Here is a 16,221-nt window from a genome sequence, read left to right as displayed (position 1 = left end):
CACAGTTTAGGAAGGACATGGAGGGGCTGGAGCATGTCCAGAGAAGAACAAGGCTGGTGAGGGGTCTGGAACACAAGTCCTGTGAGCAGCGGCTGAGGGAGCTGGGGTTGTTTATCCTGGAGAAGAGGAGGCTCAGGGAAGACAAGGCGGTGTCAGGGAACAGGTTGGACTTGATGATGTCCAAGGTCTTTTCCAACCTTGCTGATTCTGTGATTCTCTGAAACCACCCTTGCAGCAGTTGCAGGATGAGCCCTGGGCCTCCTCTCCAGAAGGTCCAGCAGCCCAGGTGCCTCAGCTTCTCCTCACAGCCCCAAAGCCCATCCTGTCAGTCCTGCAGAGCCTCTGCAGCTCCTCCTCCTTGCCCAGAACAGGGAGCCCCACAGCCAGACACAGCAGCCCAGATGTGCCCCCCTGGCCTGTGGTGCCTCTGGCAAGGGAGCAGCACCAGGCACTGCAGGAGCCTGCAGACAATTCCTGAAGCACTTGGAGGATGATCCTGCTCCCCAAGGGACATTCCCATGGTGCCAGCTCAGGCACTGAAATGGGGAGTGGGGCCAGAGAGGAAAGGGCAACCAGGGATGGGAGGGAAAGGGAACAGGGGTGGGCAATCAGAAGGAATTTGTATCAGGAAGAGTAAAGAAAGCCAAGGTGATGCAAAGGAAATGCTGAGGGCAGTTTGGGGGTGGCTGCCAGGCAGCCCTGGCTCTGAGCAACAATGTCTGCAGTGGCACAGGAAACTCACAGCTCATGGGAACAAGCATCCTGGCTGACTTCAGAGGCCACCACAAACCTGAGTGGTTTCCCTGCTGTCCCCCAGCCCTTCCTGGCCCCAGGGGCTGATAGCATTTGTGCTCACTCAGGTTCATCTCCCCACACCAACACCATGGGGGTGCTCACTCTGCTCTGGGCAGTGCAAACAGGGGCTCCTGAGCCAGTGCTGCCGTGTCTGTGCCTGCAAGGATGCGGCACCTGTGTGAGCTGGGGGAGAGGCCAGGGCTGCAGAGGGGGGATGTTGTTGGCAGGTGCATGAGGACGCTCTGGGACGCTGCCCTGGGGTGTCCAGCGCAGTGGGGATGGATCAGCCCCTGCTCTGCTGCTCCTTCCCATCTCCCCCAGGCACCTTGCAGAGCCCCAGCCATGCTGTTTGCCCCCAGCCTGCCCACGGCCACCCTGGGGCTGCTCACGGGGCTTTTCTCTGCTGAGCATTGGCCTGGGCGTGTTCTGGAGAGAGCCTGGGCAAGGAGCCTGGAGCCCTGTCTTGCAATGCAAGATGTAACAAAAAAAGTGTATTCTATTACCATCTGTTAAAACCAGGAGGGCAGGTTGTTTATCTCTTCCATCACCCATGCCTCATATCTCTGAGGGGGATCTTCTCTTAATGGGCCAGCTGTTAAAACCAAATGGGGCAGTGTTCTTGATCTCTTCCATGACCCATCCTCCCTCCAGGGAGATATCTTCTGTTAATGGGCCATTGAGTCTCACTGCATGACTGATAAAATTACATCATCCCATTGTGAGATGCTCCACCCAGAGGGAGGAGCCAAGCATTCCCACCTGGATATAATCTGAGATTTAAAGCACCAGGAGCAGTCAGGTTTCCACTGGATTCCCAGAGGAAGACCAGACCCATCTGCACCACCACTGGACCTTCAGAGGAAAACTACACCTTCTACAAGATCATTGCTTCAACAAAACCACATCTGTCACTCCAGGAGGACTGCAGCCACGATTTGATTGCACTGGTAGCAGCACCCTGACGAACCAGTTGTCAGGTTGGATTCTGAGTCTTATTTTTTGGGCTTTGTTGGCGGTGGTTTTTTTTACTACTGCATTTTTAGTTTAATTTTCCTACTGAAGAACTGATATTCCTATTCCCATATCTTTGCTTGAGAGCCCATTAATTTCAAAATTATAATTCAAAGAGAGGGGGTTTGTATTTTCCATTTCAAGGGAGGCTCCTGCCTTCCATAGCAGACCCCTGTCTTACCAGCCCAAGACAGGGAGCTTGGCTCAGATATCCTGAGTCGGCCCTGGGTTGGGTTTTTTTGGTTGGGGATGTTTGGTGAAGTAAGAACTCCAAAGCTGGGTGGAAAATGCCCCTTGGGGTGACATTGGGGGGTCCCAGTGGTGGGTGCTGGAAGAGGCAGCCTGGAGGAGCAGAGCCCTGTGTCCCCCAGGACCCCAGACAGGGGGGAGCGCTGCAATTTGCAGGACCTTCAACAGCTTGGAGAGGGGCAGGGGGGACTCCTTGGACCCCCTGCACCCCAAAGCAGAGAATAAAGGGAGAAGGGACCCTGAAACCCCAAAACCTCCAGCATTCCAAATTGGAAAATGGAAAAGGGGGAAGCTTTTCAGATTCCTGGGATTCTCAGCAGCCTGGGGAGGGCAGGGACCAGAGACAGGGAACTCCACAAAGGAATTTTCAGGGCTGCTCTTGGTGTTTGATAGGCTATTAGGGATTCCAGATGTCTGGTGACTTCTAGAGATGGACTTGTGCAGAAGGACATTCAAGTTCAGCATACTCATCCCTTGTTTTTGCCCAAAGCAGGATTTCCCATTCCCAAACCTTGGCAAGATGGTGGAGGAGGCTGTGAAGAAGATGCCCCGGGACAGCCAGGCAGGTGAGGAGGAAGTCAGTGCCCCTTTCTCCCTCTCTCCTGCTCCATCTCCCAGCCCAGCATGGCCCCAGCTGCAGGACAACCCCGCTGCCAATGCCGTCCTACCCGGGGATGCACTAGGGGATCTCCTTCCCCTTCTCTCTGGCATGGAGACCAATCCCATCCTGTCCTTGTCCTTCCTCTCCCAGACAAGGAGCTGAGAATGGAGAACAGGGAGGACAAATCCCCACAGCAGAACCTCGTGGAAGAGGCTGTTTTGAGTGGCTCCACAGCACAGGAATCAAATGAGGAGAAAAAGCGCCTGAGATCCTGCAGGAGGAAGGACTCCAAACCCATCCCAGGGTGCACTGAGGAGGAAAGACCAACCCTGTTCCAGGAAAGTGGACAGAGCTTCAGCCAGAGCAACACCACTGTCCAGCCCCAGATCATCCACACTGGGGAGAGGCCCTATGAGTGTCCTGAGTGTCAGAAGAGATTTCAGACCAGATCCACTCTGCGAAGGCACCAGCAGATTCACAGAGAGGAGAGGCCCTTCCACTGCCCCGACTGCAGGAAGGGCTTCAACCGCAAGTCCAACCTCATCAGGCACCGGCGCATCCACACTGGGGAGAGGCCCTATGAGTGTGGGGAATGTGGGATGAGCTTTAGCCAGAGCTCCCACCTGATCTGCCACCAGAGGATCCACACCGGGGAACGGCCCTATGAGTGTGAGCAATGTGGGAAGAGCTTCAACTGCAGATCCAGCCTGATCCGCCACCAGAACATCCACACTGAGGAAAGGCCATACAAGTGTGGGGAATGTGGGAAGGGCTTCAACCAGAGGTCCCAGCTGATCATCCACCAAATGATCCACACTGGGGAGAGGCCCTACGAGTGTCCTGAGTGTGGGAAGAGGTTTCAGACCAGCTCCAATCTCCTCGTGCACCAGCGGATTCACAGAGAGGAGAGGCCCTTCCGCTGCCCCGACTGCAGGAAGGGCTTCAAGCAAAGCTCCCACCTCATCAGCCACCGGCGCATCCACACTGGGGAGAGGCCCTACGAGTGTCCCCAGTGTGGGAAGAGCTTTTCCAGGAGCTGTAACTTGAGCCAACACCAACGGAGGCACCGGTAAGGGAAGCCCTGTGAGTGCCCCAACTGTGGGAAGAGCTTCATGTGAGTCTCCAACCTCATCCCCCATCAGAGGACCCACATTGGGCAGAGCCCTGGTGACCCACATTTCCCATGATCCATGCTGGGGAGACACCTGTCCCTTTCTCTGCCCCTGGCAATGATGTGAGTGGGACTGAAGAACATGAGGGTCTGGCCATGGTCCCTGTCATTGTATTTGATCCCATCTCAGGTCATTGCCAGGGTCAGGAAAGGGACTCTCTCTCTTTTCCAAGGACTAGGGTGTCCTTTCCCAGCAGGAGGAAATATGTGGCTGGGAAGAGCCAGTCAGTGTTGTTGTAGTTGTTCCTGTATATTGTTTGTCTTATTCCTTCTGTTGTCAATATTGTTTCTGTTCCTATTGGTTCCTTATCTTGTTGCTGTTCCCATTAATTTGTTGTTATCCCAGCCCGGGATCTTTGCCTTTTGTACTTTCCATGGGAGGCTGGAGAGCAGCGAGCAGCGGCACGGTTTTAGCAGGAGCACAAAATTGGGGAATGCCATTCCTAAATCCCGGCCCATGGAAACCGAGCATCCCAGCTGGTGCCAGCCCTGGTTGCCCTGGCAGCAGCCTTGGGAGCGGGTCCCTGGCTGGGGGCTGTGGGAACCTCTTCACTCAGGTGCCCAGGGACAGCACTGGAGGGAAGGGCTGGAGCTGAGTCGGGGCAGGTTTAGGCTGGATCTCAGGAAAAGGTTTTTCCCCCAGAGGCTGCTGGGGCACTGAACAGGCTCCCAGGGAAGGGTCACAGCTCCAGGGCTCTGGGAGCTCCAGCAGCGTTTGGACACCGCTGCCAGGCCCAGGCTGGGATTGTTGGGGTGTCCTGTGCAGGGCCAGGAGTTGGACTCGAGGATCCTGATGGGTCCCTCCCAACTCAGCCAATTCTGTGCTTCTGGGATCCCATGGCCCTGGGAATGGGACTGCCAATGGTTGCCATGGCAACGGGCTCTGGCTCCAGGCCTGAGCTGGTGTCCATGGAACCACCCCTGGCCTGGGATCTGCATGGAGCTGCCAAGGGACCGACCATAGCAACAGGGGCTGGTGATGGTTGCCATGGAAACTGACCATAGCAACAGGGGCTGGTGATGGTTGTCATGGAAACTGACCATAGCAACAGGGGCTGGTGATGGTTGTCATGGAAACTGACCATAGCAACAGGGGCTGGTGATGGTTGCCATGGAAACTGACCATAGCAACAGGGGCTGGTGATGGTTGCCTGCTAAGGAACCGAGCTGTCACAGGCCCTCAGAGGGGTTCCATGGGGACTTTCCAAGAGTCTCCAGGCTGTTCCAGAGCTGGAATGTCACAGGCAGAGACAGGGGCTCCATGGAGACCTCCCAGGGGTTTCTGGGGATGGTCAAGAGCCCTGTGGTCAGAGGCAGTCACAGCCATTCCATGGTGACATCCCAGGGGACCTTGGGCTGCAAAGGCACCGATCTGTCACAGGCACTCACGGGGGCTCCACGGTGACATCCCAGGAGTCCCCAGGCTGCCAAAGAGCCGGGATGTCCCAGACACTCACAGGGGTTCCTGTCCTGGGCAGAGTGGGAGCTTCAGGCAAAAGCTTTATTTCTTCATTGGAGAAACTCCTGCTGAGTCATGAGGTGGAGAAATGACACCCAACAGCCACCATGGATCCCCAAACCCCTCCAGGATGCCTAGACTTTTTAAAGTCCATCTAAGAGAGGAGACTGGGAGCAGCTGGATTCAATCCTAGACCCAGATTTTGCCAAAAGTTTATGTGCAAAAGATTGGACAGGTGGGATTGTACCGTGTGCAATTTGTCCCACTGGATTAACTATGGAATACCAGATATATTTCTATAAATACAGGTAATGATTGATTCTGATCAGGATTAGACAGAAAGATTTATTCACACCACAGAGTAAATAAAAAAGAGTTATTTACTCCACAGTATAGAAGATATAACTATTATAGAATATAGTGCTCTAGAAAGCAATTCTGAAGTAACAGGGCCTTGTTGGAGTTGTTTGAGCCCACTGCAGGCAGAGCCTCCTGCTCCAGCAGGAACTGCCTTTCCTGTGCCAGGACCAGGGCAGATCCCGCTGCAGGAAAAGCCCCAGGCCAGCCCCAACACAGTGAAGGCCTCGGGCACAAGTGCAGAGTGCCGTGCTGGGAGCTGTGCCAGGGAGAGCCTGAGGCACCAAAGGCACCTTGGCAGCAGCAGCTGCTTCCAGGCCATGGCCAGAAGCCTCCCTTGGCAAGGCGGCCTGGTGGCCACCACTGCAGAGCTGCTGCTCCAGGGCTCATTTCTGGCTGGGCTCTGCCCCAGCCCACAGAGTGTGACCTCAGCCCTGACTCTGTCCCAGCCGCTGTGCCTGAGCCCTGCAAAGCCTAAAGGTCACCTGTGCCACCCTGGCTCTGTCAGCCCCTGGGGCAGGGCAGGGAAAGGCCAGAGAAGGGGCTGGCTTTGGCTGCTGGATGTGGGCTCCAGCAGAGACAAGGAGGAGTCAAGGGAGTGGATGGAGTCCAGTGAGCAGCCCCTTCTCCCCATGCAATCCTGGAATGCTTTGGATGGGAAGAGCTCTGCAGTGCTCATCTCATCCAAACCCCCGCCATGAGCAGGGACATCTTTCACCAGATCAGGTTGTTCAGAGCCCTGTCCCAGCTGGACTTGAATGTTTCCAGGGATGGGGCATTGAGGATCTCCCTGGGAACCTGTCCTGGTGTATCACCAACCTCATCAAAAATTTCCTTCTTATCTCCCCTTATCTGAACCTTCCTTCCTTTAGTTTCAAACCACCACCCTTTGTCCTGTTGGGACAGACCTGACTAAAACCTTTGTCCACCACTGCATTTCCAGTCAGCCGGGTTTCCATGGCAATTCCATGACAGGTGACCCAGGTGTGGTGTCCCAGTGAGGGCTGCTGCGGAAGAATGGGACATCACACAATGATCAATATGATCACAGTGAGCTGTTTATTTACACATAACACTCTCTTTTATGCAGGTTTTAGCCTTAATCACACGTTTCATGCTACTTTACAATTGGTTGCACCCTAAAAGCACGCGTTAGCCCTTTAACCCCTATTGGTTGATTGCTCTTGCATACGCAGCAGATTACACAGTCCTTTTTTCTGGTTCTCATCCAGTTCTCACATCCTGGAGTTGTTTACCATCTTTTGTTCTTCTTCAGACATGACCTCTGCATCTTGTTCTGCTTCTTACATGACTTCTGCATCCTTGAAATGGTTACAGGCCTATTCTTCCAGATAAACTGCATTGTTCACATGTCCCCATTTCTGGAGGAACTCATCCTCCACACATCCCCCTTATCTTTTTTGAGCAATCCAGACTTGTTTTACAGCATTTTCAGCCAGCTTAACCACACATTTTAGTACACATGGTAACACCACAAGAATAATTACAAATACAATCATGACTACAACTCCCATTTTTACTAATTCGAGTAGCCAGCCAGTGATATCTAACTTTGCTAGCCATGAGGTAAATGGAGATGTATGAACTGTTAGCCTTTTCATTGAGTCATTGAAAACTGATATAATCGCAGACAAAGACCCTCTAACTAATTAAAGTTAGAAAGTGGTATGTTTATTCACCAGCGGGCGGCACGGGAGTCATCTCCGAAAGGCGTGGCCGCCCCGAACAAGGCTCTTTGCTCTCTATTTATTTTCCAAGATCTTACCTACAATACATATGCATAACCCCAGCACCTCCCATCCCCGCTCTCTATTAAAATGAGGCTATTCGTCCTTCACGTGTGTGCAATCCTTCTCTTGAATTGGGTCAGTGGTCTCGAATTGGGTCAGTGGTCTCAAAGGATGAAGTCAGGAGAGTCTTCATCAGGTCTCTGTGACCCTCTGGCACTGTCCAAGGTCCTCTGCTTCGTGATTGATTAATACCAAGTTCAGGTGCTGGCCATTGTTCTTAGTAGTTTCAATCTGTTCTTACTCCACTTTTTCTATAAACAAGCTCATAATATAACAGTTAGCTCTAGCTTGGGCATCTAATAATCATTAACCTACCATTTACTAATCTAACTTACATCTTGCTCAATATAAATTGCTTCTAACCCTTAGCTAAAATCTTAACTCTTTAAAATCATGTTTCATTTCCCCACTCCTTCTTCAAAGTTAGTAAATTCTTTTGCTAATATGTAAATTCTTCTTCATCTAGCAAAACTGTGAGGTAGGGGTCCTTTAAAACTGTACTATATGCTCTTAATATGGAAGTTAAAGCTGCTAGTTTTCTCTAGCATTCTCCAATTCAAAAAGAAATATTATAACAAACAAAATCAAACTTATACCAACTAAATTAAACAAAACAATAATCAAATAAACCAAGGTATTGAGCAAACCAGTTGCAGCTGGTGACTACCCAGAAACACCTCCCACCAATGATAGGATGGGCCTTCTTCTAACCTTTAAATACTCCCTGTATAGTCTCTGTGTCATGATGCATTGTAATCAAAGTTCTCTTTCTTTCTAATTTTTTTTTCTTCTTTAATCCATGGTGTTTCAATAATTGTGCAACTGAAGTTAAGTTCATCTCTATAGGCACAGGCAATATTTCTTGAACAGTAGTCAAGTTTGCCTTTATATGTTGCTGGGATACAACATGTGCCTAATAGGAAAAATCACATTCTTCCATTTTGACAAAGTTGCAAATGCACAAGTTAAATTAAGTTTTCTTACACAGTTGCATTTGTAACTTTTAGCATCTGAATCAGAGACTTACAGGAGATAAAATCATAAGCTTTCCCTTGGCACTTCTATTTACCAGTCACATTCTAATGCAGTGGTGCTGCATTAGCTGTGGCTATAGCAATGGTCATAAATGCCACAACTCTCCAGGCTATACCTATTTGATTACCCATTACAATTACAAGCTTTCCTATTTTTCAAAGAGTTGTTATATTATACTTATCATTTTACCCACACCCTATTTATTTTCCCAAGAAAGTTTTAATTTTAGTTCATTTTCACCCAATATAACTTTCCAGAGTTCCTCAGGAGCTTTCTTCACTCGTGAGTGATGGATCCAGGTGCTTTGTTCCTTGATCTTGATTGCATTAAAGATGATGAGGAGCACTTGGAATGGTCCCTCCCACTGTGGTTCCAAAGTTTTTCTGCAAAAGACTTAATGTATCCATAATCCCCAGGCTATACATCATGTACTGGTCCATCTAGTTCTCTGGTTTGAGCCCCAGTTTTATAATTTGCTGCTTAATTTGCTGCACAATTTTGAAATAAAATATGGCCCCCTATCTAAAAACATTGTGGCTGGGACTCCAAAGCATGGTATTATTTCTTATAACACTGCTTTGGTTACCTCTTGCACTTTGGCAGTTCTGGTAGGGAAAGCTTCTGGCCACCCTGAAAAGGTATCTGTTAATACCAATAGGTATCAGTACCCTCTTTTCCTGGGTAGTACTGAAAAATCAATTTGCTATTGCTGCCCAGTACATATCTTTTCCCAATTTGCCCAAGCTTTGGTTTAAAAATATTCTTGGGATTAGTTTGGAGGCAAAGGCTACATTGGCAAGTCACCTAAATTACTATATTTTACAAATTTCTAGCTATGATTCTATCTTTCAAATAATTCTACAAATCATCTATTCCCCAATGTGTTTTTCCATGTTCCTCTTTCACTAATGACCATAGCATGTAAGAGGGGAATACAAGTCTTCCTTTCCTTTTATCTGTAATAGCCCACCCCTCTTGTCCTTTAGACTGTGCTTTGGCTTACCTTCAATGAAAATTTGCTCATCTGGAATTAAGGCTGCCTCAACAGTTTCAACAGTTACCTCACCTTTAGCGGTTTCTTTTGCCTTTCTGCCCGCCAGCTTGTCTTCTTCCTCCAATTCAGAGCTCACTTTTTGGTGTGCTTTGATATGCATGATGGCTACATTTTCAGGTAGCTGGACTGCCTCCAACAGTTTTATTATCTCTTATGCATGTTTAATACTTTATTTTTTTTTCTTGTCAATTCAACAGTCCTCTTTCTTTCCAGACGGCTCCAAGTGCATGAACTACCCCAAATGCATACCTTAAGTCTGTGTAGATATTAACTTTCTTTCCTTTTGCCAGCTCTAAAGCCCGAGTTCAGGCAGTTATTTCAGCCTTCTGTGCCGAGGTGTTGGTTGGTAATGGTCCAGACTCTATGACCTCTCTGCTCATGGTAACCACATACCCAGCATGCCTTCCACTGATGACACAGCTGCTTCCATCGGTGGACCAGGTCTCAGTATTCTCTAGCAGGGTGTCCTTCAGATCCAGGCAACTGGAGCAGGTGGCTTCGATGGCCTCCAGGCACTCATGGATCACTGGTTCTCCCATGCTCCCGCTGAGGAAGGAAGCTGGATTCACAGTGTTAGTTACCACAATCTCAACATCATCTTGTTCTACCATTATGGCTTGGTACTTCAGGAATCTCTGTGGGGAGAGCCAATGTCCCCCTTTCACTTTTAGGACTGCAGACACTGTGTGGGATACTGGCACGGTCATCTTCTGGCCTAGGGTGAACTTGGGTGCTTCTTGGGTGTTCACTGCCACTGCTGCAATGGCTCTGAGGCACCCTGGCCGTTCCTTAGCTGCTGCATGCAGCTGCTTAGGCGACTGCCCTGTGACACGGGCCCAGGTTTTGTGCTGGTATTCCCAAGGCAATCCCCTGCTTCTCATGTGAAAACAAAAAGAATGGTTTACTCACATCTGGAAGTCCCAGGGCTGGAGCTGACATGAGGGCCTTCTTTAGCTGGTCAAAGGCTCGAGTTGCTTCTTTTGGAGATCCCTGCTCCCTTCCGTGATCAGGGCATACAGAGGTTTAACAAACAACCCATAGTTAGAAATCCACAGTCTGCACCACCCTGTCATGCCTAGAAAAGTTCTCAGTTCTTTTACTGTCTGGGGTTTTGGGGTCTGGCATATTGCTTCCTTGTGATCCTGCCCTAAGGTTCTTGGTCCAGTTCTAACCTTGTAGCCCAAGTAAATAACTGTTTGCTTCACCATCTGGGCTTTCTTCTGGGATATGCGATACCCCTGTAGGCCCAAAAAGTTTCGGAGGCTTACCATCCACTCCAGACATGCCTCTTGAGTTTTGGTAGCTATCAGGAGGTCATCCACATACTGTAAGAGCTGTTCTTCTCCTGATGGAGCTTCCCAGGATTCCAGATCTTTTGTTAGTTGTTCTCCAGACAAGGTGGGCAAATTTTTTGAACTCCTGCAGAAGCAATGTCCATGTGAGCTGAGTTTTTTAGTCAAATGCAAAAATTTTCTGGCTTCATGGAGAGGAAGGCAAAAGAAAGCATCCTTTCAATCTAAAACAATAAACCATGTTAGTTCAGGTGTTAAACAAGTTAACAAAGTATAAGGACTGGCAACCACTGGGTATAAATTCTCAGTTATCTTATTAACAGCTCTTAAATCTTATTCTATTTGATATGATCCATCAGGCTTTTTAACAGGTAAACAAAATTCAATCACTGGGCTAATCCCTTAACTTTTCTTTTTTTTCAGGGGGTATTTTTTAACTCTAACTAGTTGTTTTCTTTTTTTAAACTTAACTTGCACTGGGGGTGCATTCTTTGCTCTCCTGGTATGTTAGAAGCTTAGACCCCAGAAAATACCTGATCTATTATTTTCCTGTAAATCTCACCTTCACTTTCAACTTTAGCCTCATTAGTTATCTACATCAAGCTTAACAATTCCACATATTGTTGGTCCTCAACCTCCAAAGTAATCTCTCCTTTTTTTTTTTTTTTTGCCTCTAGTAGTTCCAATAGATCCCTACCCAAAAGTGCTGATGGAGCATTGGGCATATATAAAAACCTGTGAATTCCTCATTGTTTCCCAAGTTTATATTTCAATATGTACCTTAAGTCTGTGTAGATATTAACTTTCTTTCCTTTTGCCAGCCTACAAAAATAGGCTTTTTCAGATTGGCCAGTTACCCCTTTTACCATAACCTAATCATCTGTTATTGGTATTAAAGATTTATTTAACACTCAATATGCTGCCCCTGTGTTTATCAAAAACTTCATTTTTTTTTTTGGTTTGTTCCGTAGTTTCATTATAACCAGAGGGTCTCCTAAGGTAAGATCCTCCGGTCCTTCTCAGTTTTCCTTAACATGAGCAACCACGACCTCTCCTTTTTGATCTCCTCTTCTTTGGTTTGTTTCTGAGTCCGGGATGCTGTAGGAACCTTTGGAGAGGGCTCTTCTTCCTCACTGTCACTGCTGGGCAGTGGGAGAGATTTAGGAGTAAGTGGAGTAGTCAGACTAGGGGATAAAATAGAAGGTGAAGCTGAACTTGAAATAGAAATCAGAGTTGATTCAGCTGTGCTTAGAGCTGGAGCTGAAGTTGAAATAGAAATTGCTTTGGTTAAAGATGGAGCTGGAGTTGAAATAGAAATTGTTTTACTAAATGTGTTAAAATCTTTGCTCTAAATCAGCTCGATCAAGGAGCTGTTGTTTACACTGGACACATTCTCTGTACCAGTTAGCACAAGAACAATAGTAACGTCCTGCACAAATTTTACACTGCAAAAGCACCCAGGCACAGTGACAACCTCTAGATGCACCAAAAGCTGCAGGAGAATTCCCAAAAATACAAGCTATTCCATTCACTCCTTCTTGACTTTCTAAATTCTCCACAGCCCGTTGCTCCCAATCCAGAGCCACTGGTCTCCCAACAGACATCTGATATAAACCTTCTAAATACATTCTCTGATTTTCTCTGTCTATCCACCAGTTTACTGAATTCACAAACTCCTACGAGTCAAGCCCAAACCACTGAGGTAAAGGAATTCCTTTTATTCATCTGGCCAGATCGAGTTCTCAGACCGAAGCTACCCTTATTTTATTTCCAACAATCTACAAACACGGTCTCCATACCTAAAATCACAACTAAGCTCTTGTCAAGGGTTTCTATTCCTTCTTGCCAAACTGGTCCTGTCCTTTGTCTGTCCTCAATCTGCTTCAAAAGCATTCACGCCTCAGCTCTCAGAGGCTAATCAACTCTTTCAACCTCAGCATGTGCTGCACTTAAAACTTTTAACACAAGATGGATGTTGCCTGAAAAATACAGTTACAGTGAATAACCAAAACACACACACCACAGTCACAGCAGGGAGGGGGCTTTAAGGGTTTTCATACACCCCACTCGCTTCGTTTTTCCCCGGCCGTTTCAGTCTCCTGAAAACAGAACCGCGGGTCCAAACTCCTCAATCGCTTCGTGCTGGTAGCACATCTCAACAAACTCTCACTCAATCGTTCTCACAGTCAGGATGCATTCACACAGTGTAACAACCACAAACCAGGATTTGCCCTTACAATTGCTGGCCCCAGATTCTAGCAAACTGAGCTCTCTATGGCACAGCAAATGACAAAATCCCCTTTAACAACCACAAACCAGGATTTGCCCTTACAATTGCTTGCCCCAGATTCTAGCAAACTGAGCTCTCTACAGCACAGCAAATGGCAAAATCCCCTTCTACCAGCAACCACAGCCCGAGCCCTCCATGGCCCGGTACAATGGCTTAACAGCTTTCTCTGCTGGCAGCCAAGTACAACTGACCAGATACCAATCCAGCTTGCAAGCACACTACAGAGGCTCAAGTTGTGCATGGGACGTCTCCCACGACTTACCAACAGCCTTTCCTGACCATGCCTACGCCTTACAGGTCACTGTTCAAACTGTTACAATTTTTTCTAAACACACCTTTTTGTCTGGAGTTTTAGTAGTCAGGAGTTCTTGTCTGCTGCTGGATGAACAGGTCGGGCAGCGGAGCCCACTCTTCCAGGAATATCCTGGGGGTGACCCTGAGGGGGTCCTCCACCCGAGCTGGTCCCACAGCTAAGCAGAACCTTCTCCTGCCTGGCTCACCAAATTGAGTCATTGAAAACCGATACAGTCACGGACAAAGACCCTCTAACTAATTAAAGTTAGAAAGTGGTATGTTTATTCACCAGCGGGTGGCACGGGAGTCATCTCCGAAAGGCGTGGCCGCCCCGAACAAGGCTCTTTGCTCTCTATTTATTTTCCAAGATCTTACCTACAATACATATGCATAACCCCAGCACCTCCCATCCCCGCTCTCTATTAAGATGAGGCTATTCGTCCTTCACGTGTGTGCAATTCTTCTCTTGAATTGGGTCAGTGGTCTCGAATTGGGTCAGTGGTCTCAAAGGATGAAGTCAGGAGAGTCTTCATCAGGTCTCTGTGACCCTCTGGCACTGTCCAAGGTCCCCTGTTTCATGATTGATTGATACCAAGTCCAGGTGCTGGCCATTGTTCTTACTGGTTTCAATCTGTTTCTATGACAGTCCACTTACTCCACTTTTTCTATAAACAAGCTCATAATAGAACAGTTAGCTCTAGCTTGGACATCTAATAATCATTGACCTACCATTTACTAATCTAACTTACATCTTCCTGAATATAAATTGCTTCTAACCCTTAGCTAAAATCTTAACTCTTTAAAATCATGTTTCAATGCCGTTCACTTTTTGCTTTTCACGTGCTTTTAAAATTTTCCCTTTTCATTTTAAGCTTGCATTTCTTCAATTTCTTTTCCTCTCCCACTTTTATTTCCTTTTCTTGCCTGATGTTAGCTTTTGAATTGGAGTACATTTGGCAAGTGTTGGTCCTTTTCAGTGCCCCTCATTTCACCTCAGTCCATTAGGTCTCAATCATTCCAGTTCCATATTTTCTTGGTTTTTTCATCTGCACTGTTTCTCATCATATCTCCTCTCCTGAGCATTTTTTAGACTTTGTTCCCTGTTTTCCAGATTTCATTCCCTTTCCCGAAAGGAAGACCTTTCGTTCAGGATAGGGAATGAAATCTTGCAATTTCAATGATTAAATGGGTAAGCTTCTGTCCCTTTCCCTGCACTTCTTGTCATCCCATTCAATTTTTGCTTTTTATGAGTTTTAAAAATTTTCCCTTTTTCATTTTAAACTTGCATTTCTTCAATTTCTTGTCCACTCCTTTTTTGATTTCCCTTTCCTGCCTTGCGATTTCAATGATGATTAATCAGGCAAGCTTCTGTCCATTTCCCTGCACTTCTTCTCATCCCATTCACTTTGTGCTTTTCACATGCTTTCAAAATTTTCCCTTTTTCATTTTAAGTTTGCATTTCTTCAATTTCTTATCCTCTCCTTTATTTATTTCCTTTTCTTGCCTGATTGCAGCATTTGAATTGGAGTTCTTTTTGGCAATGTTGGTCCTTTTCAGCGCCCCTCATTTCATCTCAATCCATTTGGTCTAAATCACTCTGGTTCCAAATTTTATCTTTTTTTTTTTTCATTCACACTCTTTCTCATGATATGTCCTCTCCTGACCGTTTGTTAGACTTTGTTCCCTGGTTTCAAAATTACATTCCCTTTTCTGAAAGGAGGACTTTCTTTTCGATACGGGAATGAAATCTTGCGATTTCAATGAAGATTAATTGGGCACGCTTCCGTCCCTTTCCCTGCACTTCTTGTCATCCCATTCAATTTTTGCTTTTCATGTGCTTTCAAAATTTTCCCTTTTTCATTTTAAGCTTGCATTTCTTCAATTTCTTTTCCTCTCTCACTTTTATTTCCTTTTCTTGCCTGATTGCAGCATTTGAATTGGAGTACATATGACAAGGGTTGGTCCTTTTCACTGCCCCTCATTTCATCTCAGTCTATTTGGTCTCAATCATTCCGGTTTCAAATTTTCTCAGTTGTTTTCATTCGCACTCTTTCTCATCATATCTCCTTTCCTCATCGTTTTTTAGACTTTCTTCCCTGTTTCAGGATTTCATTCCCTTTTCCAGAAGGAAGAACTTTCATTTGGGAAAAGGAATGAAATCTTGTGATTTCAATGAAGATTATTTGGGTAAGCTTCTATCCCTTTCCCTGCACTTCTTGTCATCCCATTCAATTTTTGCTTTTCACGAGCTTTCAAAACGTTCCCTTTTTCATTTTAAGCTTGGATTTCTTCAGTTTCTTGTCCACTCCTTTTTTTATTTCACTTTCTTGCCTGATTGCAGCATTTGAATTGGAGTACATTTGGCAAGTGTTGGTCCTTTTCACTGCCCCACTTTTTATCTCAGTCTATTTGGTCTCAATAAATCTGGATCCAAATTTTCTCATTTTTTATATTTGCATTCTTTCTCATCATCTCTCCTGAGTGTTTGTTAGACTTTGTTCCCTGGTTTCAAGATTTCATTCCCTTACCAAAAAGGAGGACTTTTCTGAAGGGAATGAAATCTTGCCATTTCAATGAAGATTATCTGGACGAGCTTTTGTGCCTTTGCTCGCACTTCTTGTCATCCAATTCACTTTTGCTTTTCACGTCATTTCAAAATTTTCCCTTTTTCATTTTAAGCTTGCATTTCTTCAATTTCTTTTCCTCTCCTTCTTTTATTTCCACTTCTTGCCTGATGTTAGCTTTTGAATTGGAGTACATTTGGCAAGTGTTGGTCCTTTTCAGTGCCAGTCATTTCATCTC

At 46.7% G+C, this 16,221-nt stretch overlaps 1 protein-coding gene across 1 annotated transcript; it reads left to right on the top strand.

Moving 5' to 3' along the window:
• Positions 1-2,562: 2,562 nt before the first annotated feature.
• Positions 2,563-3,602, top strand: LOC131378784 (zinc finger protein 239-like; the record flags this gene model as incomplete). Its single annotated transcript, XM_058424315.1, has 2 exons — positions 2,563-2,621; positions 2,807-3,602. Coding segments are annotated over exons 1-2 (842 nt in total), but the record flags the coding sequence as incomplete, so codon positions are not given.
• Positions 3,603-16,221: the final 12,619 nt, after the last annotated feature.

The sequence above is a fragment of the Hirundo rustica genome, unplaced genomic scaffold (genome assembly GCF_015227805.2).
Source record: "Hirundo rustica isolate bHirRus1 unplaced genomic scaffold, bHirRus1.pri.v3 scaffold_124_arrow_ctg1, whole genome shotgun sequence".
Taxonomy (NCBI): Eukaryota; Metazoa; Chordata; class Aves; order Passeriformes; family Hirundinidae; genus Hirundo; species Hirundo rustica.
The sequence above is the reverse complement of the archived record's forward strand: the minus strand, read 5'-3'. Positions and strand labels throughout refer to the sequence as shown.